Here is a 26,194-nt window from a genome sequence, read left to right as displayed (position 1 = left end):
AGTCCCGAGCGAGCTCCATATGGCTTCTGTCAACATGGCGAGATAAGAAATGTTCACTGCATGCGCAGCTGTTTAGCACTCTGTCCCTCAGTTAGTTAGAAAATATTGGACTTTTAAGGTGTGTTGTGAGGTTATTATCACGATGGTTAAATACACTATAGAGCAAAGAATATTTTTGGTCGAGTGTTATTTGCACAAGAAGAAGAAACCGGTTAAAAGGTGTCTTCGAAAATTCCGTAGACAATTTCCCGGTGCGACAGTACCACCAAAACGTTATGTGCATCAGCTCGTTTACAAGTGACATAGTACTGGTTCCGTAAGCAATAAGAAAAAGAAGCAAAGGAGAACAGCTCTCACACAAGAGAGGCTAGAAGATATACAGGCAAGACTCCAGGTCAGTCCACATAAGTCGCTTTGGAGATTAGCTCACGCAAGTGGTATTTCACCTTTTTCCAAAAAAAAATGTTACGTTTACGATCTTATCGGACTCATTCAGTCCATAACATACTGCCTACAGATTTCAATGCAAGAATATGATTTTGCAATTCGCTAATAAATAGTGTCCACGACGGTGTTGTGGATCCGAACTTTCTTTTTATGAGTGACAAAGTCTGGTTTCATTTGAGTAGATATGTCAATTCACAGAACAATAGAATCTGGGATACAGACAACCCGCACACTGTACAGCCGAGACCTCTGCACGATGTGAAAGTGGGTGTGTGGTGCGCTATCAGTGCCCAACGAATTATCGGTCAGATATTTTTTCAGGACACGATTACTTCTGACCGTTATATTCACAACATTCTGGAACCATTTTTTGCTGAACTGACTGAAGAAGAGAAAAGGTACGGCTATTTCCAGCAGGATAGTGCAACGGCCCAAACGGCGTGTAGCTCTATGCGATGATTACGGGAAATGTTCGATGACGATCAGATCATCAGTAAAGGCTTATGGCCCCCTCGTTCGCCTGATGTAAGCACATGTGATTTTTATCTATGGGGAAATCTTAAAGGAAAGGTTTACAGGAATAATCCTCAAACTGCAGAAGAATTAAAAACTAAAATTAGGAACAGTGTGCGTTCTATCGGTGTCCATGAACTACAAACTGTGTTTCGAAATCTCATTAAAAGATGTGAAGCTTGCATTGCAGCTGAAGGAGATCACTTTCAGCATCGTCTGTAAATACTGGTGAGTTCAGTTTAATTTCCTAGTTGATTTATTTATTTGTTTATTCATTTACTTATTTGTCCAGAGCATCTATGTAACTGGCGAGTTCAGTTTCGTTTAGTTTCTATAGGTGTAATCATGCCGCTTCTTTGAGCCGACTATGCCTGCTTGTCATGGTGGGCACTCGCTCGCTGTCTCCGCTTCCCAGCGCGCCTAATCCTCGGCACACTGCTCTGTATTTTCAAATTAATCACCCTGTATATAGAGGGAAAAATCCATTGCATTACAACCCCACTTGCTTGCTCTTGTACGTTGTGCTGTCTTGGAAAAAAAAAATCAGTATGTTTGGCTCTGCTTGATTCCCTTGGCACAGTCTTTGTCAAAATATGAACATTCTGCAGTTTCTAAAATTGATCTCAAAACATTTGTTATCTTGAAGAATCTGGATCCATAACTTGGGGATTTAATCTCATGGGACAGGAAGTCTTTGTCTGTGCCCACATCCGAGTGTGTTCAAGAAGGAGAGATCCTTCCCACACCATTTGAATTTGTTTCAGGGTATGAATATTTGTCTGTATTTTGGGAAAGTCAATTAAAGAGGATTCACTGAATTATGACATAAATTGATGATTATGCATTAGGTCATTTTAGGGAACTTCAGAGGATGTTTATACATCATTAAAAGATTAGGTTGTAAGGACCCAAGTTCCAATAATCACCACTAAAAAAAAGTAAGACAAATATTTGGTAATTAACTTACAGTGAAATGTGCATCTGGATTGTAAAGACAATCCCATGTACGTTCAGCATTCCTTGAGTCTACTGCCAACGATATATCAGCTATCCGAGTCAAAACTTGTATACTTGCTTTGATGTCACTGTAAGTCAGATCTTTCTGAAAAAAAAAAAAAAAAAATTAACAACAAACTCAATGAACAAAGTGAAATATTAAACATTACCAATAGGCCTAACGTAACTGTTAAACATAAAAGAGAACAAAGAAATGTCAATAATATGGCAAGAATTATATAAAATGTAAATAATTTGACTATCAATTACAGAAAGGAAACTTAAAACTTCCATTTTATATCTGAATAACTTTCACAATAGCTTAAGTAGTTCTTGTTTTCGAAAATTTGTCTTTTCACTATTGACTAGTTTCAATATCTGAGAATTGATCCATGACAATAATTACATTGTGCTCAGTAACCCTGTACAATGTTATAAAAATGGAAGAAATCCAACCATTAGGAGTTTTTCAAGGGTTTCATGTGTTTACATTGACATACACACTGCTAGAGTCGTGTAAGGGATTCCGATTTGAATACTGGATATCTATGTAAATTAAATCAATTTGGACTTCCTTGTAATTACAGTGGACATTTCAGTGTCATGACAGAATATAATTATCAGCATTCATAAGTACTGGGAGGACTGCAAGGCTCAGACAGTTCCTACCAAAAAATTGACAAACCAAGGGGTTGATTAAAGTGATCCAATGTGGACTAAGAAGGAGAAGAAGAAGAAGAATTATTCATATGTGTAACGCAGGAAGGTGCTCCTGGTGACACTAATGTCTAAGTGACTGGACAAGGTTAGACCAAGGGTTTCCCATTTGAGTTTAGCACGGAGTTGAAAATTTTAATTAAAAAATATTCACAAAGTTACTATGTTTAAAATAATGTGCATTTGTACTGGCTTCTACTGTCATACCCTTAATTTTTGGAATGTTGAAGCCCCCAGTAACAATAACATTTCCTTCCAACAAGCCACAGTGAGACTCAATCTGCTTGAACAATTGCCTGCAACTTTCTGCTTTTGAACCTGGAGGGATATAAACAGAGGCAAAATATCGAACATGGCATGACGAGTTTCCTCATGTATCAAAATTATTTGAGTAATGATGAGTTGACTCATCCAGTGCCTTTGGGAACTGTTCCCTAATGGACAAGACGAGCTAAACAAGTCCCATTACAGTCCCTGGCCATAATATTAGACCCACCTTGAATTTTTAACATAGTACGAGTTTAAGAGGTCTAAAAAGCTACCAAGATTATTTTGATCTGTCTAAATAAAGGGATTTAATTTCTTCAACATTAAAGAGTATTAGTAATTGATAAATAAAACACAGTCTTAATATGAATTATTGTTTTCAAAACATATTCAGTAAGCAGAACTAAGCCAAACATCTTGATACTTGGTTAAGGCACCTTTAGCTGTTAACAATGCTGCAATTCGGCTTGGCATACTGTTAATATAAGCTTCTACAGTGTCCTGAATCTGTGGGTGATGATTCCAGACTTGAATAATCTTTTCAATGCCAGAAATTTTTCTGGCGACTGTTTCCTTTGCCACTTCCCTTTCCAATCTAACTTAAAAGCTTTTCAGTCTATCAAACACTCAAGTTAAATATAAATATTACACCATAACATACCTGGAAAAAAAAATGATTAAACAAGGAATAAAAATACACATTTTTAAACAAAGAATGACATGTTTCACTCTTACAAAAACATCAGATTCTATCAAGTCGTATTCAATGTTTGTAAATACATATTTATGTTTATTTCCATCCAAACACACATGAATCTGAAATCTGGAACTGATCTTAATGATGTCCTGCCTCATTTCAAATCCAGCACACAGTACACTGCAAGGCGTTTGAAAAATTGTTGCTCCTTCATTGGCTTGAATACAAGCAACTGCCAGTCCACAGCCCTCTATTACGTCACTCCCCTACCCTGGTCAGGTGAATGATATGCTGCACTTTCCCTTCATGTGCTTTACTCCTAGTATTGTCATTGTAGTTGACACTATTATTATTTCTTGTAAGTTATTACAAATCTTTCGTTTTTTAAACTATGCACGGGTTCTTTTGTTTAGGCTGCATACGCTGATGTGTTTTTGTAGAGTGTTGTTCATTTTAAAGGGTAGTTTCAGGCCTTGTATTTTGAATGTGGTCTTGGTAACGTAGATGAAAACAATTTGTCTTTCACGATTTGCTTAACAATTTTTAACTCTTCTTTGAAATTGGTTGTGCTCATTGGTATACAAATAGCTCTATGTATCATTATAGTCAGTCCTGCTACTTCCGTGTGTGTAAGGGTGGTTCAATTCGTTGTCAATAGAGCGTGACGTTTAAGTGGGCTTTCTGTATCATTTGTATGACAGGTTGTCATTATTCCTACTGATTGTGATGTCAAAAATGTTTCTTTTCTTGTTTGTTTCCGGTTCCATTGTGAACCTGATTGACTTGTGTAAATAATTTAGTGTGTTTAATAATTGTGCATGTGTGACATAATTATCGTACATGCAGAATGCGCCTTCTACAAATCTGCTTCAGTGTAAAATTCCTTTAGAATGCTAGCTTGTTAATAAATTGTTTCCGAAGTTATTTAGAGAAATGTTTGCTGTAATACCTGATCATGGTATTATTATATTTTGTTCCACACGAGTAACGACCGTTTACAAGCTATAAACAAATCCTTTTATTATTAGTACATACTCTTTGGTTTTTACAGATAACTCTCTACTAGTCACAGTCACTGAACGATAAACCAATAGAGGGCACAGAGGGCGTCTCAATCCCTAACATCCTCCCCACCCTGGTCAACTCCAGGGGCATGACCAGCTGCACTGGACGAGTTATCACAATCCCCTTTGAACCCTCAAGAATAACGGTTCTGATCACTCCGTCTCTTTCAACTCGGATCTCCGCTATGCAGGCCTTCTTCCATGTGTTGGTTGTTTTGTTGAAGGAGTGCTATGTCTCCAACTCTCAGCTGCTGTCTGTTATCTCAAGGACGTCGAACTTTGTGAAAGCTCCACAGCTCCATGAGGAATTCCTTAGTCCTGCGCTTCCAGAAGTCCTCGAGATCTATTGTCGCACTGCTAACTCCTTTGTCAGGTTTGTCCTTAATGCTGGTTCTGGTCCAGTTGGTATGGTGGTTAATCATTATCCGGTCAAGAAATGGGCAGGAGTCAGAGCTTCTGCTTCGTCTTCATTCTGAGAGATGGGTCATGAGTTGATGGCAGCTTCAATATTTACTATAATGGTGTTAAGCCTTGCCTAACACCTACCCCAGGCATCGTTTTGTAGTGCCAACCATCCTCCCCACCAAGCCGCCCGATGAGGAATGAATCGCTATTTGATAGAATGATGTGCTAGGTACTGGTGGACGGAATATGCGGCGAGGTATTGCCAGAGTGAAGACATTCTGTGTTTGTAGCGTGGAAAGTCTTAGCATTGCAACCTTGTTTGAGAGACAGTTTTGAAGAAACCTCTCCCACTACTACCCCCATCTTTCACTCTGATCGAATACTTAAACTCCTCATACATATTTTCAATTGCCCTTATCTTCCTTGATACTCTGAGATGGCTCAACTTATAGACTACAGCCCGTCTGCTCACCGAGTCAAAAGCTTTCTCTAAATCGATTGCCATGATGTACAATTTGCCTCATTTCTTGTTCATGTTTTTATCCATTAATGTTTTACAACCATTACGTAGTCACTAGCCCTCATACCCTTCATAAATCCTGCCTGGAATCCCGACATGACTGAGCACCCCTCTGCCCAATTCGTTAGTCTTTTTGCCAATATCCCTGTATAAATCTTACTTAGAGAATCAAGTAACGTTATCGCTCTCTTGTTACCTGTTTTTGATCTTTTACCCCCGTTTCTTACATATACGGCAAATAACTCCCTCCTGCCATGATTTTAGTACTCCCGCTCCTTCAAATATCTTCTTAAATATTTTTACTATACTTTCGAGGATAAAATTGTTTTTACTTCTTTCCACAATTAATTATTAATATCGGAAATTTCTCCAGATTTACCCTTTTGCCCGTTCTCTATTAAATCTTTTACTTCACTAATTGAAATCTCCTGGTCTAAGGCAGGCAGAAAAGTACCCTGGTCCTCAAGAGATGCCAGTCTTTTCTGTGTTGGGTTTCCAATTATCCTCCTGATCTAATAGCCGTCTGAAATGCTCGATCCATTCCCCATTTCTGTACTGTTTGTGCTGTACTTTTTCAGTCTCTGCAGACTTGGTTTATTCTATTCCACACTTTTATTACTGTCCTTTCTTTTGGAATCTTTGTTTAAATTTTCAGCTTGTTTCTTCTGCCATGAATACTTTGTGTTTATTAATAGCTCTCTATACTCTTTTAGTTTGCTACAAAAGCAATTCTTGCTTCAAGACCCTTTACCTTCCTGTACGATTTTAAAGCTTTCGTTACTTCCACCCTTTTCTTTCTGCATTCTTCATTGTACCACCCAGTATTTCTTGACAACCCTGTTCCCTTCACCTGTTGTCAATATAGTATTTTCTATAATCTGAATTGATGCATCTAATTGGTTATTTTCAATTGTAAGACTTATCCCTACTTTCATAATTTGGAACTCCCTCCCTTTAAAATAATCCTCAAAATCTTTGCTGAGGTCATCCCTCCATCTATATTTTGACATTAATCTCTTTTTAATATTACCATGATAACAAACCACAGTATGCTCTTCCCTACTTATCAATTTGATGATAATTGATAAGTGGTTAGATTCTGCCAAGTCTTTGAGTGTTATCCTTTTGACGAGTGGTAATGCCTCTTTTGAAACTAAAACTAGGTCTATATCACTGCCTCCCATTTGTTATATATATCAAGTTACCCACTTCATCTCCTGGCCACCACCCATTCAGGATATACAGTTCTTCCGTACTACATGGTTCTAATAATTTATCACCATACCTATAATACCCTTATCTTGACTTGTTCTCTTATTAACTACATTTGCCGCTACCTTTTTACCATACACAAGTTTTCAATCTGCAACCCTCGCACTGAATTCTCCCATAAGCATTGTACCTACATCTTCAAACATATTCCTTAATCAGTTTATTTCCATTCCCAACTCAAAGAAAAAGTCTTTGTTGCAAATGGGGAACCTTCCAGAAGGTTGTAGACAAAACCAAGACATAAGTTTATTTCACCCTTTCTGTTTGTCTTTATTATTATCCAAACAATTCTTCCATTTCTGTTTCTACAAGCTCAATTTTCTCCTGTATACCACTCTGATCAGGGTTAGTATTCCACCAGGATACCTGTCCATCGAAACTCTCCTATCTCTAGCCTCGTTGTATATTTTAAAACCGTCCACATGGACTTCGTATCCCGGTGCAATCTAACTCTCAACAAAGGTAATAGTGTCGATTTCGGTCATTAATTGCTTCACCTCTTCGTTTCCTACCTTATTCAAATATTCCCCTATGTTCACACATCTTAGTCTCAATTCTAGTTATTTTTTGTTTTTAACCTCTATCGGGTTTGTTGCTTTGCTTCTTGTTACCCTCAATTTCTCTACTTCTACAATGCTACCCTCCAGTGAACTAATAATTTCCTTGACCATAGTGTCCTCATGTGGTTTGCCCTTTTTGGACTATAAATCCTTCTTTTTTTTTCAGAATGGCGCCCGGTAATGACAATGTAGTGTTTTATCCTCCGAGTAAATTTCTCCCTTCTCTTACTTAAAGTTTCCCACCCAAGTTCCTTTAACATTTCTGATACACCACTCTTTCTCCTGAAATGCCCTGTTACAAATCTTGCTACTTTCCTCTGCACACTATCTATTTCTTTTATTAGGTATTCTTGGTGAGGATCCCAAACACTGTTTGCATATTCCAATAATGGACGAACCATACTCAAATAACTTTATTCTTTTAATTCTTTGTTGCATCCTTTAAGTGGCCTCATTATGACATGTAACGATCTGTATGCTTTCCCAACAATGTCATCAACATGACCCTTCCAGTGCAAATTACTTTCAAATCTCACACCTAAGTATTTGCACTTGCCATCTCTTGGGATAACTACCTCATCCAAAGTATATTCAAATTCAGTTTTAAAGCTCCTGTTTGTACAAGTTGTAACAGTCGATTTGCCTCCATTAACCTTCATATTATTTTCTTCAACCCATTGTTGGATACTTTCAAGGTCCCTTTGTAATTCTGAACAATCCTCATTGTTGTTTATATCCCTATAAACAATTATGTCATCTGCATACAATCTTATTTTTGATGTTATACTGTTCTCTAAATCATTTGCGTATATTAAGAAAAGTAACGGACCGATTATACTACCCTGTGCAATTCCCTTCTAAACTTTCTCTTCCTGCGATACATTATTTCCTACTTTGACTTTCTGAACCCTTCAATTTAGAAATGTTTTTATCCAACATGTAACCCTTACATCCAATCCTATCCCCTCCAATTTCTTTAACAATATTCCATGTTTCACTCTATCAAAGGCCTTGGAAAGATCTATGGCTATGCAATCTAACTGACCTCCTGAATCCAACTGATCTGATATGTCCTGCTGAAATCCCACCAGTTCTGCCTCACAAGAAAATTTCTTTCGAAATCCATACTGGCTCCTCATGAACCAATTTTTATCATCACATACCCCTCTGATGTACTTTGATATTAAACTCTCCAGTATTTCACAAACTATATTGGTCAGGCTGATTGGTCTGTAGTTCTCTGGTTTCCTTTTATCGCCCTTTCCTTTATAAATTGGTATTATATAGATTCCTTCCATTCTTTTGGTATTACACTATTATTTATGACATAGTCAAAGAGAAATTTTAAATAAGGCACTATTTACCACCCCATTGTCTTTAATACCTCCCCAGTAATTTGAACACTTCCTGCTGCTTTTACTTGCTGAAGCAGTTGGATTTCTCTGAAAATATCTTCATTTGTGAATGAGAAGCTTCTTGTTTCCCTCTGTGTCTCTCCCTCTCTATCTTCTGTTTCGGTTTCCAACTCCTGACAATCATCTACTGAATCTCTGAATTCCCTACTAAATAGGTTTGCTTTCTCAGTATCTGTTAAATAGTGTTCGCCCCCTTCTCCCACCATTGTAGGAATTTGGATTCCTTTTCCTTTTTGATTCCTGATATATGAATACAGCTTTTTCCATTTCCCTTTGTGGTCATTACCCTCTTTAAGTATACCATTCATATAATTCTCTTTTGCTCCCTTTTTCACTCTATTCAGTTTCCTCATTAGCTGTTTTCTAGTTTCTCTACTCTCCCTACCCTCTTTGATTTTCCTGTTTACTATTCTACATTTTCTTTTTAATTTTCTTATTTCCCTTGTATAACAAACAGGGTCTGACATTTTACCCTTCTTAACAGGTACAAATCTCTTCTCTCCTTCCCAAATGATTCCTTTAAATTTAGCCCAAAGTGTATCCACATTACACCCTTCACTTATCCAACAACTGAATTGTGATTTAAGGTAAGTCCCAAATTCATCAACCTTAGTTTTTCTGTACAATTTCTTGTCTTGTGTAACCCTCTTAATAAGCCTTTTTGGTACGAGTCCTACATCCATTATTACAGCCTTATGGTCTCCTATTCCTTCAATTACCTCCGTTTTATCAACTATTTTCCATGGTTTAACCAAGAATACATGTAGTAAGTTATTGAGACGAGTCGGTTCTTGTACTACTTGTGTAAATCCTCCCTCCCAAATTAACTTATTTGCCAGTTTCTGTTCATGGGCTTCACTTGCAGCTCCATTCCATTCAACTTCAGGCAAATTTAGATCTCCCCCAATTATTACCATATCATTATTATTGTCTTTATGAGTATAACCTATTATTTTCTCAAATATTTCCATGTCTCTTTCCTCTCTTCCAGGCCTGTAAGTTCCTATAATTCCCACCTCCTTCGTATTATCACAAACTAATTTTATCCCTAATATTTCATCCCTTTCATTGGTAAACCATTCATGTGAACAATAAGTTTCCTTCACCAGAATAAACACCCCCCCCCCCTCCCTTTTTATCTCCTCGGTCTCTACGATAGACTGTGTACCCTTCTGGAAATACTTCTCTATTACCCACCCCTTCTCTCAACCACAATTCCACTCCTATCACCACATCAGTCTCATAAGATTCCATCAATGTACCGAATTTTAATTGTTTATTTACTACACTTTGACAGTTTACCAAGAGCAATCTCAGACCCCCTTCCTCCCTAAAACTTGACTGTTGCAATTGGGTGACTTGAAATTCCTTACTTTCCTGAGTTTCATTTTCTAGTTGACTGAGCCAGCTTGAAGTACAGCTGGCACTTTCTACTAGTTTTCCTGGTCAGTATTATAACTCAAGGGAGTTGCCTGTTTTACAGTACAGATCCTAAGATTAATAAAATCTAGAACAATATTTGCTATCTTTCGTTTACCTTAATTGTTTAGATGGAAGCCATGTTTTGTAGAACAGTATCTCTCGAAACTGCTGCATTCAATAACCGGAGTATTCCGAAAATATTTACAAATTTTAACAATATCTGTATTGACCTTGTCCACTTCAATGTTCACACACGAGTCTCTACTCAAATCATGCCTGTGGGGCACGTTCACTACAAAGACGTTAGTGTAGGTCAGCTTCCCTAGTGTATGTTTAAGTTGTGATCTTACATTCTTGGCGTCGTCGTGAGCTACGTCGTTCGTCCCACCGATGATAAGCACTGCATTGCCGCTCCCGAAATTCCTAGTTGCTTCTTATACATTTTCCATGACACTGCTGATAGAAGCTCCTGGATATATTTCTCCGGTTGCTGCTATATTCTCGTCGTTAATCACTGCCGCAATTCCCCTTCCTTGGCTATCACCAAACACAACTACCTTTGCTGATTTAGGCCTAACTGGGTCTTGAATCTGAAATCTAGGCCTAAATTTTAACCTCAGCACGACAACGGATCGCGATGATTTGGTTTCACGCGCGCGATCACTTTCTTCCAGATCTGATGTTTATTTTCGGAAATTCAGTTGTAGATTTCTCCTTAGCCGGCCATCCACGAACTACTTGACACCACGTGCTCGAATTTGTTACTGGTACCGGTATATCAGTCGAAGAATGGTCAGTCCCAAATTCTAGCGATAGCAGTCTCTTTTAATTCTTGATTTTAAACTTTAAGAGCCTCATTGTCCTTTTGTAGAATGTTTATCATTTCTAATGCACTTTTATATTCCTCATCGACTGTTTTCGGTGCTTCATCGTCAACGCCGTCGCCAACTACAACATTCCGAACACACAGCTCACAAATCCAGTCAACATTTTCATTAGTTTTTACGTCTCTAAGGATATTTCCGCACTTATAATGCCACCATCGATCACATGAATCACACAACACTCCATTTTTCACTAATCTTCGATATTTTCCACACTTTTAGTCACATTTTACGGTTAATTTACTCGGAGGATAAAACACTACATTGTCATTACCGGGCGCCATTCTGAAAAAAAAAAGAAGAAAAAAAAACTGGCCATTGACTAGGGGCTGTGTAGCTTAGGATTTCATTAACCCTGTTAGCAACGAAAGGTTTCCACTATTTGGGTCACTGCTAATCCAACCAAGCATTATCTTACTGTCCCTCCATAGTGTGGCCTTTGTGCTGAGATCGGTCTCTGTTCAGAAGTAGTAGAGGAGGCGTGTACCAATCAGAGCAGCAAGTAATTCTAATCTGGGAATCGTTACTTTCTTCACAGGAGCTAGTCGTGCCTTGCTGCAAACAAGGCATACAAAACATATCAGACTCTGACCTCGAATATAGTACAGCACCATAAGCTTTCTCACTTGCATCACAGCATACATGTATCTCAGTGTTCTTTTTGGTTTTGGAAATGCCAATCCATCGCAAAACTTATATTGGTGATAAGTGAAGTAGTTCTGACAACCAACGTTGCTATCTTTGTGCCAGATCTGGTGGGAGAATTTCTTCCCATGCGAGTCTCCGACGCCAAGTGCCTTGAAAGATGATCTTCGCCGTGATGAGTACCAGTGCAAGTAGACTTAAGAGATCATTGAATTTTGCCGTTACCTTTAAAACACTGTTTGGTTCCAGGCTTTTCTGCCAGATGTTCTAGGATGTGCTTGAAATCAAATTTCAGGGAATTTATATCTGTATCCCAACAAACTCCAAGAACAGTAGTTCTGTTTTTTTCTTTCCCTACAGTCTGTTTTCCATCTTTCGTTAAATGGTATTGAGTTTGTAGCCCACTGTATGAGAGAGAGAGAGAGAGAGAGAGAGAGAGAGGGGGGGGGGGGTGGCACAAGGGGTGGAGGTTATCAGTTTCAGAAGACTATTCAACCTTTAGTAGGTTGTGTTCACTTCATTATCTTCTAGGCTGATTGTGAAATCATCCATAAAGGTCAATCTGTCAATAAGAGCTGTCGCTAATGGGTACGTTTCCTTATGAAGTGAAGCTAATTCCCTTAAAGTGGCGGAAAATAGGATGAGCAGCTTGCGAGGCTGAAGGGAAGGCGTATAAAGCGATATGCAATGATCTCTTCCGTCACCTGATAGTCTCCATGGGCATCTGAAATTATGTGATACCACAGAAATCTAGTTAAGATGCTGTCTTTCTCATTTAGATAAAGTTGGAGAAATGCTTGGCTTCCGTCAAACAATTGCAATAGGATACTGTCGAAAACGTAATACGGTACGAAGAATTTTAGGCAGTAAGTTTGATCCAGTCTCTAGGGCATCATTTGATGACGGTGACCCCTTTTCATGCTATGACATCTCAGATACAATCTTGAACTTAGTAACATCACCAGTTTTCTTCTTCACGGCATAATGTGGCAAGTAGAACACATTTTCAGATGAATCGTTTGAAGGCATGTTCCCTATCTGGTCGTTACAAAAGTGATACATGTCATGGAAATCACAATCTCTCTTTAGTCTCATTTCTAGAGCTTGAAACAGTTTTCTTGCTGTGGGGGAAATACTTGAAAACTGAACATCATTCTTGCTAGGAAGTGGCATTACTCTCCTTCCATCTTTAATGCAACAACTGTCATGAAACTCCTGAAGAATACGCTTATCTTTCGCCAGGGACACACTGGTGGCTTTCTGTTGTATCCCGATAGACTCGAGCTCCCAGAACTGTAACGACGTTGTCCTATATCGCGTCTTAGTGCATTGAAATGTGATGTACTATGGTTTGACTATTGCACTCGATCTGTTCCCACTATGTGCCCGAAAATTGTGGAAAGCAGGACCAGTGAAGGTGACACTCTAATTGGCTGTTTTGAAGTCGCAATCTTCCAATAGTAAGTTTGTTTCTCCCTGTTGGGCCTTTGATCCATATGGAGTGAAGTTTGAAGTCTTAACTGAAATCTTGCCAACTGAAGCCTGCAAGCTGTCATTTCTGTTGCAGATAGAGACATCGTCTTGCTCTTTAAATTTAGTGCAAAATGCCTCCCCTCATTTGTTGTGGCCTCGCCTTAAGCATAGAAAACAACGAATTGTAGCTCTCAGTTGTTCGGTTCTTGACTGGATATCTTTCATTTGTTGCCAGTATTGACCCCAATGTCCGGAATTCTTCTTGCAATACATGCAGAATAGCTGTAGTGTTGAATTGACCCCTTTCTTGCTCTTCGTGGTCTTTGTATTCACTTGAAGAGTAGCTGCCGTTTGCATGTAGTTCAGTAGTTGAGTAGCATCAACACGTATCCTTTGAGTGGCTAGAGCTCCTTGTATACCTTCATTTAGAAATTCCATTAAACAGGGAAGTTTTCCTTCCTGTAAGCCATTTATTTTTGCATGAATGAGCTAGCGGCGGCAAAGGTCTTCTGGGAATGCTCTCAGCAGTTTGGGTGCTAATATCCATCTGAATGAGTCTATGTTTTCCCCTAGTGCCCTTAGTGCTTCCAGTCATCGATAACACTCAATGTAAGTTGTGTTTAACATCGCTGGGCTATCCGAGGTGGCAGGTTCTAAATTTTCCAAGATATCTAAGTGGCTTTGTAGAATTTGGTCTGTGTCGCCGTATTTTGAAAGAAGAATCAGCTTCATTCGGTCATAGTTATCTGCCGTGTACGCTATTCCATCAACCAGGAGTTTAGGTTCAACCTCTAGGTAACCTCGAAGATACATGTGTTTGTTTATGGTTCAAAGACACGCGTTGTAGTTCACAGAAGCCTGGAACTGTACACAGAACCTGTGCCATGTCTCGATATCGCCTGTGAAAAGTTCAAGTCTGATAGTAGGTACGTTAATGACTTGAGTGATTGGAGGATGTGTAATGGAATCAACGGTGGCTTGAGTGGTGTCCTCACGCTTTCCTCAAATGAGATTGGTGGCCTTCCGTATTGCACGTTTGGAGTTTGCAAGCAATATATTGCTTGCAATCCTGTGCATCTGTCTCATACTCATCATCATCATTCAACAAATCGCGTACTTGTTCGTATAGGATTAATAGCTTTTGTAGAGTGTCTAGTAAGCGGTCAAGAGCATGAGCTATTTCATCCTGTTCCGTCGAGTTGTTAACTTCATTCAGGTAGGTGGACAAACTTGTAACATATGACCGGTGGGTCCTTCGTGTCCTTTTTAAGTTTTTTAAGAAGCTGTTCATTCTCTGTCATCGTGAAACTCAAGAGAAAGTTGACCTCGAGTGGGCTAGTATAGCAATGATGGAGAAGTTTGTGAGTGTGCGCCAACAGATGTTTATGAATCTTATGTAATTATTGCTTGGCGATAGAAGGCAGCACTTTTACCTTACTGATTCGTGGATGACCTTCGTATACCACCAGATTACATATGTATAAATATTCGAGATGGCTGCGCTCGACTTCTAAGATACCATGCACTTATAACCTTCAATTTGTGAGATCGTAAACTTCACCATTTCTCAATAGGCATGCTTCCCTTTACCACAACCCTCTTCATTCAACATTCTTTAACAACAACTTTCCTAATTAACTATTTCGGAATAAATAGAATGTGATCTACTCATCTGCCGTTTGCTGTGATGTTGATACTCTCTTGTGATGTGGATACTAGCAGCATGAAGTAAGAAAAAATTCTCTTGGAAATATTAGTACATACTCTTTGGTTTTTACAGATAGACAACTCTCTGTTAGTCTCAGTCACTGAACGATAAACCGATAGAGGGCACAGAAGGTGTCCCAAACCCTAACAAATGATGAGCCCATGGCTAAACTTTCTTTTTGACAACAGATTTTGTCATTGAATGTAAAGCAATTATGGTTTAATGCTGTTTTAAGAAGGTTAACTATTTCTTTTGTTTCTTGTAGTCAAGTGGTTATCTTTTAGATGGTTTTCTATAATTTTAACAGATACATCTATTGGTAAATTGGTGAACATGTTGGTGATGTCGAAGTATATCATTTGTGTGCTCCCCATTGTTTTAAGTTTATTTAGTTCCATAATTACTTCTAGGCTGTTTTGAATCAACTTCTCTTCTTTAAGCGAGATATTTTTAAATTTTAGAATTTGGTTGAGTTGTTTGCTGATTTGGTAACTTTGCGCATCTTTGAAATTTCCTATTGGTCTAATGGGAAATGAGTTTTTGTGTATTTTGGGAAGGGCTCTTTGTGTGGGAAGTTCAAGGTTTCTGATTGTGAGGCTTTCTTTTTCTTATTTTGTGAGAATAAAGTGTTTTGGTTGCTTCTTTATTTTGGTTTGAAATTTATTTGCTGGATCTTGTTGTAATTCTTGAATTCTGTTTTTGTTGATGACATAAAACAAGCAATAAAACACCGTACTGTGTATTTTTATTCCCTGTACATACATACATCATAGACCATTATGCCTTTCAGCGATCAGTCTGCAAGCCTCTCTGAATTTACTGAACGTTGCCACAACCCTCTATTTGCAACTGGTGCTTTGGTCTCATTTAGTTCTATACCTCTTATCGTTAATCGTAATAAACCGAGTCTAACCATCGTTGACTTGGTCTCCCTCTACTCTTCTTACCCTCCATAACAGAATCCAATATCCTCCTAGGTAACCTATCTTCTTCCACTTGCCTAATATGACTCCACCGCCGAAGTGGGTTTATGTGTACAGCTTCATCCATCGAGTGCATTCTTAAATTAGCCTTTATCTCCTCATTCCGAGTCTGCCACTGTTCCCCCTGTTTGTACCAGCAATCATTCTCACTACTTTTGTGTCTGTTACTTATGAATAAGATATTCTGAGTCCACCTAGATTTTGCTCCCATAAAGCAAAGTTGGTCTGAAAACACACCAATGTAAAGATAATTTTGTCAGGGAGCTGACTTCCTTCTTACAGAATACTGTTGATCGCAACTGCGAGCTCACTGCATTAGCTTTACTACACGTTGATTCAATATCTCTCACTATATTCTGGGAGAACACACAACCTAAATAATTGAAATTATCTACCTGTTCCACCTTTCTACCACCAATCTGACATTCAATTCTGTTGAATTTCTTATCTACTGACATCAATTTAATTTTCTAGAGGCTAATTCTCACGTATTTTCAAGTTCAAACATATTAGACTGCAGGCTTTCGGCACAATCTGCCATTAAGACCAAGTTGTCAGCATAGGCCAGACTGTTTACTACATTTCCACCTAACTGATCCCTCCCTGCCACTTTATACCTTTCAGCAGATGATCCATGTAAACTACAAAGAACAAAGGTGAAAGATTACAGCCTTGTCTAACCCCTGTAAGTACCCTGAACCAAGAACTCATTCTACCATCAATTCTCACTGCAGCCCAATAGTCAACATAAATGCCTTTGATTGATTTTAATAATCTACCCTTTATTCCATATTCCCTCAGTATGGCGAACATCTTTACCGTCGGTACCCTGTCATATGCTTTCTCTGGATTTACGAAACAAACACAGCTGTCTATTCCTCTTGTAGCATTTTTCAATTACCTGACGCATACTGAAAATCTGATCCTGACAGCCCCTCTGTGGTCTGATACAACACTGGTGTTCAACTTCCTCTCAACCACTGATAGCACCCTCACTTCCAAGATGCCAGTGAATACTTTGCCTGATATACTAACCAATGAGATACCTCAGTTGTTGCAATCCTTCCTGTTCCCTTGGTTATAGATAGGTGCAATTACTGCTTTTGTCCAATCTGAAGGTACCTTACCAACATTCCATGCTAATCTTGCTACTCTATGAAGCCATTTCATCCCTGCCTTCCCACTATACTTCACAATTTCAGGTCTAATTTCATCTATTCCTGCTGCTTTATGACAATGGAGATTATTTACCATCCTTTCCACTTCCTCGAGCATAATTTCACCAACATAATTTTCTTCCCCCCCATAAGTTGGTTGTTCGCGACACCATCAAGAAGATTTCCTTTTACATTGAGAAGATTTTCAAAATATTCCCTGCACCTGTCCAGCGATTCGTTGGGATCGACTTAAAGTTCACCTGAATTACCCAAAACACTGTTCATTTCCTTTTTCCCCTCCCTTCCTAAGATTCTTTATTACTGCTTGACCTAGCCCTTCCAGGTTACCAAAATCTTCCCAAGACTTCTTTTTGGATTCAACAACTATTTGTTTCGCTCTGTTTCCCTGTCTGCATCAGCCCTTGTTTGGAGCAATTTCTGATAAGCCTTCTTTTTACGTTTACAAGTTGCTCTTACTTCATCATTCCTCGAAGATGTTCGCTTTTTCCCGTCTTTACCCACAGTTGTTCCTAGGCATTCCCTTGTTGTTTCTACAACAGCATCCCTGTATGCCACCCATTCTCTTTCTATATCGTGAACCTGCTTTCTGTCCACTTTTCAAAATTTCTTACTAATTATATCCATGTACTTATGTCTAATTTCTTCGTCCTGGAGACTTTCTACCCTTATTTGTTTGCAGACAGATTTCACATTCTCTACCCTAGGCCTAGAGATATTTAGTTCACTACAGATCAGATAGGGGTACATATCGTCTAAAAATCCCTGAAAAACCCGTACATTCCTAACAGACATCCTGATTTCAAAGTCGGTTAATATAGTCTATTATAGATCTAGTACCTCTAGCCTCCCATGTGTAGCGGTGAATAGCCTTATGCTTAACGTATTCGTAAATGGTAAACCCATAAGTCCAGCAAATGCTTACCATTCCCACTGGCTTCCATATCTTCCCCACATTTACCAATCACCCTTTTGTATCCTTCAGTTATATTTCCAACTCTCGTATTGAAATCGCCCATTAGCACTATCCTCTCCTTGCTGATGACAGTATGATGTCACTCAAGGCTTCATAAAACTTGTCAACTTGATTTTCATCTGCACCCTCATATGGTGAATACACTGAGATGATGCTCGTCCTAATTCCTCCAACTGCCAAATCTACCCACATCATTCGTTCATTGATGTGCCTAACAGAAACAATGTTGCGTGGAAGAGTATTCCTGATAAACAGTCCTACCCCATAGTCCACCCTTCCCTTTTTAACACCCGTCAAGTACACTTAATGTCTTCCTTCTTATCTCCCCTTAACCGAATATAATTTATGCCTAGCACATCCAGATGCATCCTCTTTGCTGACTCAGACAGTTCTACTTTCTTTCTTCCATATGCCCCCATTAATATTGACAGCTCCCCATCTAATTCCATTTTGTTCACCAAGTTGTTTCCAAGGAGTCCCTCGCCTGTAAAATGAGAGTGGGACTCCATTACTCCCATAGGTCTGAGGCTTGCTGAAAATATTCTGAGCTAGGTAAATTCATGACGCAGGATGTTACCCCAATTACACGTAGTCCAAGCGAGGATCTCTCCTCTAACGGGTTAGGGACCACAGGTGGATTGTATAGTCCTAGCCGCCTGAGCATAAGGAGGGCCACGACTCAGAATATGTCCGAGATGCCTACTCCCATTCCATAGCAGCTGGTATCCCGATTCTCAGGACCACTTACTAGGCCACTCAGCCGTTGCCCATGGTGCACGAACACGGACGTGCCAGGAGTAACCCACACCATGAACCATTTATTTTTAAATTTTTAAAAAAAAGTTATGTTATAGTGTAATATGTATATTTAACTTGTGTATTTGACAGACTGAGAAGCTTAAGTTACGTTTAACTGAGTTGACAATGGAAAGTGTGGGTTCATTTTTAATCTATGTACGCCAGTCAAAATTTTGTTCAAAGTCTGTGGTAGGTTAGCAAAAAAGAGTGAGACACCCAGTGATTTTTCTGCCATTACCCTGTTTTTAGCCTTATCATGCCAGGAGTTTTCCAACAACCCTGTGTGTGTTCCATCCTTATAGCACAGATCGTTCTTTTGGAATAACCTGTCCAGTTAACCGTTTCTCTAACTGCACTATTCATATTCACTGTCCTTAAATAATTATCCAGTAAACTCATTGTAATACTGCATTCTTTTCCCTTGAGTTTACCTATGGAATATCTTAATTTGAGTAGCAATTGTACACCATTCAGCCTTTGTTCTTTGGACTAAGAAACCTCACGCTTGAGCACGAACTCGTGAACTACACATGCACAATCCACTCGTCCTCAAGAACTGTACATTTATCTCTCATTTTCATTAATTTATTATTTTACCACTGGTACAACTAACACTGCACTGCATGCAACTGAAAGGGAGATTTAAATGCACACTCTCTGGGAGATCCCTACTGGCAGTTCAACCAGCCAGCCAACCGAGTCAAGTGTAAAATCAAAATAAACTAGACATTCCCCCTGTTACAAATTAAAAACTAAGTGAGATAAGGACTTGGGGTTTGTTTTAAAAATAGATTCCATATCTGAAGACCACCCACGTCACTCTGACTCCCCATGAAAAGTCAATAACACAGACGATGGACAGCGACTAATATTTTGTGCTTGCACAAATATCTGAACATGACTGAAAAGAAAAACACATAATGCATCTTTTTTATCATTCAAACTTAAAATCAAACATATCTGCATTGGGCTGAAATGTTTCTTTACCAGCAGTGAAAAAAGTACAATTATAATGATTTTAAAAAAGGTAGAGTTATGGTATAGTTCCATGCAACAAAGATTTTACATTTGACGTAACTTTCCATCATATTAACATTTTCACACTTCGTTTTTTTCAAACAATGTTTTTGTTAATGGTATAAGATCAGTCCTGATATTATGTACATAATTCAATAATGACCCAAATTCTTTTTCTTTTTTGCAAGCTGCTTTACGTTGCATTGACACAGATAGGTCTTATGGCGACAATGGTATAGGAAAGGGCTAGGAGCGGGAAGGAAGCGTCCGTGGCCTTAAGGTACAGCCCCAGCATTTGCCTGGTGTGAAAATGGGAAACCACGGAAAACCATTTTCAGAGCTGCCGACAGTGAGGTTCGAACCCACTATCTCACGAATACTGGATACTGGCCGCACTTAAGTGACTGCAGCTATCTAGCTCGGTGACCCAATTTCAACCACTAACATTGTGTGGTTTCATCTTGTCAGCCGCAATTATTTTTGGACAATATTCTCTATTTTGAAGATTTGTGTCAATACCTGCCCAGATCTTTATTGTTATTTATATGATCTCTTTGTGAACATTACTATTTCCTGACCTTCAATGGTGATAGAACTTTTCCATAGTCTCTATGAGTGTCAAATACTGCATCCTTACTCTACCTAGTAGTGATCTTCAGGAACAATGCAGTTCCGTAGTATGCATGAACTGTGCTGTTTGCTTGCAGACTGTAGTAAAACGTTGAAAGTCAGTAACTTCCACTAGCTCTTACCGCTAGCATGTCTAGTATGACATTTTATAACAGACTGGAAATCTGGGGACTTTGCTCGATGTAAAGCAAAGATAACTGATCCAGGGTGATCTGGATAATATTCCTGTAAAATAAATTTGGTGTTTCTCTTCTGCCATCCAGGAATTTATCTTGTTTCTTTTTACCTATTCCTATCAAGGATAATGTACCACATGGAGTAAGCCATGCCATACTCATTATGGACCGTCCCAGTAAGTAATCTCATTGATTTTAATTTTAAAGAATTAACTATCATCTTAGTATGAGTTTCCAACAGAAATGCGATTGATAATTTGGTGTTATCGACATAAAATTGTGGAAAATATGTAACCAATTCATCACAGCAACTATACCCGTGCAAGGAGGGATGTATGATTTCTGCCATGTCTTAATGTTCTGGAACTTTGTAATTACATCATGAACATGTATAATCGGATCATTTAAAATAATTATCTCCAAGAGAACAATATATGGGAATGTCAGCCATGCCCTCCAATATGGCTGGGAGATACTCGGTCGTCTGACTCACTAGCCCTCTCCAGGAGGGAGATAATTAGGATTCTCTCAGAAAACAGGAAGGAAAGTAGGCCTCCCTCAAATAATGTACAGGATACAGTAGGTGTAGGGATGGGAAGGAAATGGGGGAATTGTAGAAGACAGGTGGTCTAATATTTTAAGGGGAAGGAGATTGCAGGCTAAGGGCTCTATTCAGGATCAGAATTCGGGACAGGTGTCTGTGAAAAATCAGTACGAGTCACTGCAGGTAGAACAACCGAGGGAGGATGAGGAACAGGGAACTGTTGCTGATATGTGTGGAAGTAGGAGGAAGGGAAAAGGTAGGAAATGTAGTGTAGTGGAAAGGAAAAGACAGGTGGAACAGGGTCATGGGAGGGAGAAAAGGGAGAAGGAAGTAGCTTCTGCAGCAGTGAGAGAAGATAGGGCTGACCAGGAAGGGAGGGGTTCAAATGAGGTGGGTAGGGTTGAGGCTCTGGTCATGGGGGATACCATTGTTAGACATATGAGGAAAGTGTGTGGAGGAAAGGGAACCAGGGTAGTGTTATCCACGAATCAGACTGAGATGTTGAGAAAAGTAGAAGAGAAGGAAGAGGGTGGTAGTGTTTCACGTTGCTACTAACAACGTAAGGCAAGCAGGTATAAGTACCAACATAGTTGGGGATGTGTGGGATCTGGTAAATGCAGCACGGATGAAGTTTAAGGAAGCAGAGATTGTTATCAGTAGAATACTGTGTAGGAGAAATACTGACTGGAAGGTGATTGGGGATTTAAATGGGACTACGGAGTGGGTATGTGGGAAACTGGGAGTGAGATTTCTAGAGCCTAATGGGTGGGTAGGTGACGGGGATCTGCGCTCAGATGGCGTTCACTTAAACCGCAGTGGTACATGTAAGTTAGGAAACTTGTGTAGAAGCGTTATAGACAGGTACATTCAGAGAAACAGGGTGGCCTAGGGAGCAATGTTAAGCAAACAGGGAACTGGAAATGAAGTAGGGATGACATAAAAATGTTAGTGCTCAATTGTAGAAGCATTGTAAACAAAGGAATCGAATTAAGTAATAGATATATACTTACCAAATATTGTAATAGGAGTTGAATCATGGCTGAGAAATGATAATGGATGAAGAACTATTCTCACAGAACTGGAGTGTCTATTGTAAAGATAGGATAGGAATGGCAGGAGGGGGAGTATTCATTCTGGTGAAAGAAGAATTTGTAAGCTATGAAAAAGTTAAGGATCAAAAACATGGAATTCTGGGTGTAAGGCTCATCTCTACAGATAATAGGCAACTTGATGTCTTTGGAGTGTACAGACCGGGGAAAGGATAGCACTGACGCTGATTCAGAATTATTTGATAAGATAATCAGCTATGTGGGAAACGATAAGGAAAGGAACGTGATTGATGTGGGTGATCTAAATTTACCAAATGTCAATTGGGAACATAATGCGAATGACAGAAAGCATGAACCAACAAATGGCAAATAAGTTAATATGGGATGGGTACCTGATTCAGAAAGTGATGGAACTAACTAGAGGGAAGAATATTTTGGATGTGGTGCTAATCAAAAACCAGATGAGCTCTATAGAGAAACCAAAGTATTAGATGGTATTAGTGATCACGAAGCTGTTTTTGTTGTAGTTAAAAATGAATGTGAAAGAAAGGAAGGTATTAAAATTAGGACTATTAGGCAGTACCATATGGCTGATAAAACAGGCATGAGGGAGTTTTTAAAAAGTAACTATAATCACTGGAAAATGGTAAATAAAAATGTAAACAGACTCTGGGATGGGTTTAAAGCAATTGTTGAGGAATGTGAAAATAGGTTTGTACCTTTAAAGGTCATAAAGAATGGTAAAGATCCAATATATTATAACAGAGAAGTAAAGAGACTAAGAAGGAGGTGCAGGATGGAACTAAATAGAATTAGAAATTGTTATGGAACTAAGGAGAAATTGAAGGGACTTACTAGGAAATTGAATCTAGCAAAGAAGTCAGCTAAGGACAACATGATGGCAAGCATAATTGGCAGTCATACGAATTTTAGTGAAAAATGGAAGGGTATGTATAGGTATTTTAAGGCAGAAACAGGTTCCAAGAAGGACATTCCAGGAATAATTAATGAACAAGGGGAGTGTGTATGTGAGGATCTTCAAAAGGCAGAAGTATTCAGTCAGCAGTATGTAAAGATTGTTGGTTACAAGGATAATGTCCAGATAGGGGATGTGAGTAATACTAAAGAAGTATTAATATTTACCTATGATAACAATGACATTTTCAGTAAGATACAATTGAAAACTAGAAAAGCAGCTGGAATTTATAAGATTTCTGGGGATATACTAAAGACAATGGGTTGGGATATAGTACCATATCTGAAGTACTTATTTGATTATTGTTTGGTCGGAAGAGCTATACCAAATGAATGGAGAGTTGCTATAGCCCCTGTGTATAAAGGAAAGGGTGAAAGACAAAGATGAAAATTACAGGCCAGACAGTTTGACATGTATTGCATGTAAGCTTTTGGAAAGCATTCTTTCTGATTATATTAGACATGTTTGCAAAACGAAATTAATAACTGGTTTGACAGAAGGCAGTTTGGGTTTAGGAAAGGTTATTCCACTGAAGCTCAGCTTGTAGGATTTCAGCAAGATGTAGCCAATCTCCTGGATTCAGGAGGCAAAATGGACTGTACTGCAATTGACCTATCTAAGGCATTTGATAGGGTAGATCATGGAAGATTACTGGCAAAAATGAGTGCTATTGGACTAGAAAAAAGAGTGACTGAATGGGTGGCTATATTTCTAGAAAATAGAACTCAGAGAATTAGAGTAGGCGAAGCTTTATCTGACCCTGTAATAATTAAGAGGGAAATTCCTCACGGCAGTATTATTGGACCTTTATGTTTTCTTATATATATCAATGATATGTGTAAAGAAGTGGAATCAGAGTTAAGGCTGTTTGCAGATGATGTTATTTTGTATACAGTAATAAATAAGTTAGAAGATTGTGAGCAGCTGCAGGCTGACCTCGATAGTGTTGCGAGATGGACGGTGGGCAATGGTATGATGATAAACGGGGTTAAAAGTCAGGTTGTGAGTTTCACAAATAGGAAAAGTCCTCTCAGTTTTAATTACTGTGTTGATGGGGTGAAAGTTCCTTTTGGGGATCATTGTTAAGTACCTAGGTGTTAATATAAGAAAAGACCTTCATGGGGGTAATCACATAAATATGATTGTTAATGAAGGGTACAGATCTCTGCACATGGTTATGAGGGTATTTAGGGGTTGTAGTAAGGATGTAAAGGAGAGGGCATATAAGTCTCTGGTAAGACGCCAACTAGAGTATGGTTCCAGTGTATGGGACCCTCACCAGGATTACTTGATTCAAGAACTGGAAAAAATCCAAAGAAAAGCAGCTCGATTTGTTCTGAGTGATTTCCGACAAAAGAGTAGCGTTACAAAAATGTTGCAAAGTTTGGGCTGGGAAGAATTGAGAGAAAGAAGGAGAGCTGCTCGACTAAGTGGTATGTTCGGAGCTGTCAGCGGAGAGATGGCGTGGAATGACATTAGTAGACGAATAAGTTTGAATGGCTTTTATAAAAGTAGGAAAGACCACAATATAAAGATAAAGTTGGAATTTAAGAGGACAAACTGGGGCAAATATTCATTTATAGGAAGGGGAGTTAGGGATTGGAATAATTTACCAAGGGAGATGTTCAATAAATTTCCAATTTCTTTGAAATCATTTAGGAAAAGGTTAGGAAAACAACAGATAGGGAATGTGCCACCTGGGCAACTGCACTAAATGCAGATCAGCAGTGATTGATTTAAGTACTCAAAGCGGCTACCACAGGGCTGGCACGTAATATTACCTGTAGACACGCTAATTATGGGCTTTTTGTTCTAAGGCTATGTCTAGCATCAATGTTAATATTACATGTATTATTATTTTACCTTCCCTTTCATGTTATTGGACATCTGTGTTTACGAAATAAGTTTTGGATTGCCAACTGTTGAGATCATAAATATGTATGTAAATTCTCAGTACATGTGCAGGCAAATCAGTGCCCATTTAAATTTATCGCCTTGCATTCTTTGATGCATTCTTAATTACGGCTACCTTTAATTTGTCTCCTGTTCTGGGAGGCTGTGTTCACTATATTTTCATCCTCCCAATATTATTGGTCATTTTTCGTTGGTAATTATGTGGGTAGATCTTTTGTCAATCAATCAATCAATCAATCAATCAATCAATCAATCAATCAATCAATCAATCATCGGCCTGCATTTAGGGCTGTCGCGAAGATAACAGATTCCGTAACAGTTCTTTATCTAGTCTGTTTAAAATTACTTCAAAAAAATTAGAAATTTGTTAAACTTCACCTTTGATAAATTATTACAATCTCTAATTCCTCTACTTATCAACATATATTTGCCCCAAATTGTCCTGTTAAATTCCAACTTTATCTTCAGTAACCTTATCCTTTACTTTTGGGCTCTTTTGGAGATAGGCATTTTATTTTTCTGTGCGGATCATTACCTTTTTTCCTTACATTTGACAGCCGTCCACATGTGACACAGTTTAGCCTCTTTTTATTTTCTTCTTTGCCCGAAGTCATTATTGAAGAACTTTTTTTTTTTTCTGCAAGGTCTGTTACTTGTCTGTGGTACTTTATATATTATTTTTGAAAGTTAGGAATTTCATTATGTTTCGTATTGAACTGGGATTACAATCAAATATATTTTGGATCCACCTTTTCAATACAATAATAGTGAGATATGTGAATTTTATCACATGCCGTTCACCAAAGGATGGTACTGGTTTCGACACTAATTCTGTATCATCAACTAATGATGCAAAGTTGTAAATTACAAATACCCAAAATCAATATAAAAACACATGACAAGAAATATACAATAGCCAATGATAAGTTAAAAATAAGCTTTAAAGTATGG

General features: G+C 38.6%; 1 protein-coding gene across 1 annotated transcript in view; it reads right to left on the bottom strand.

Moving 5' to 3' along the window:
* LOC136864220 (ras GTPase-activating-like protein IQGAP1) overlaps positions 1–26,194 on the bottom strand; it is a 565,781-nt gene that overhangs the window by 296,797 nt on the left and 242,790 nt on the right. Inside the window, exon 14 of the mRNA XM_068226153.1 lies at positions 1,928–2,062. Within this exon, the coding sequence (XP_068082254.1) occupies positions 1,928–2,062 (135 nt within the window). The remainder of the gene's footprint in view (positions 1–1,927; positions 2,063–26,194) is intronic.

The sequence above is a fragment of the Anabrus simplex genome, chromosome 1 (assembly GCF_040414725.1).
Source record: "Anabrus simplex isolate iqAnaSimp1 chromosome 1, ASM4041472v1, whole genome shotgun sequence".
NCBI classification, from domain to species: Eukaryota; Metazoa; Arthropoda; class Insecta; order Orthoptera; family Tettigoniidae; genus Anabrus; species Anabrus simplex.
The sequence above is the reverse complement of the archived record's forward strand: the minus strand, read 5'-3'. Positions and strand labels throughout refer to the sequence as shown.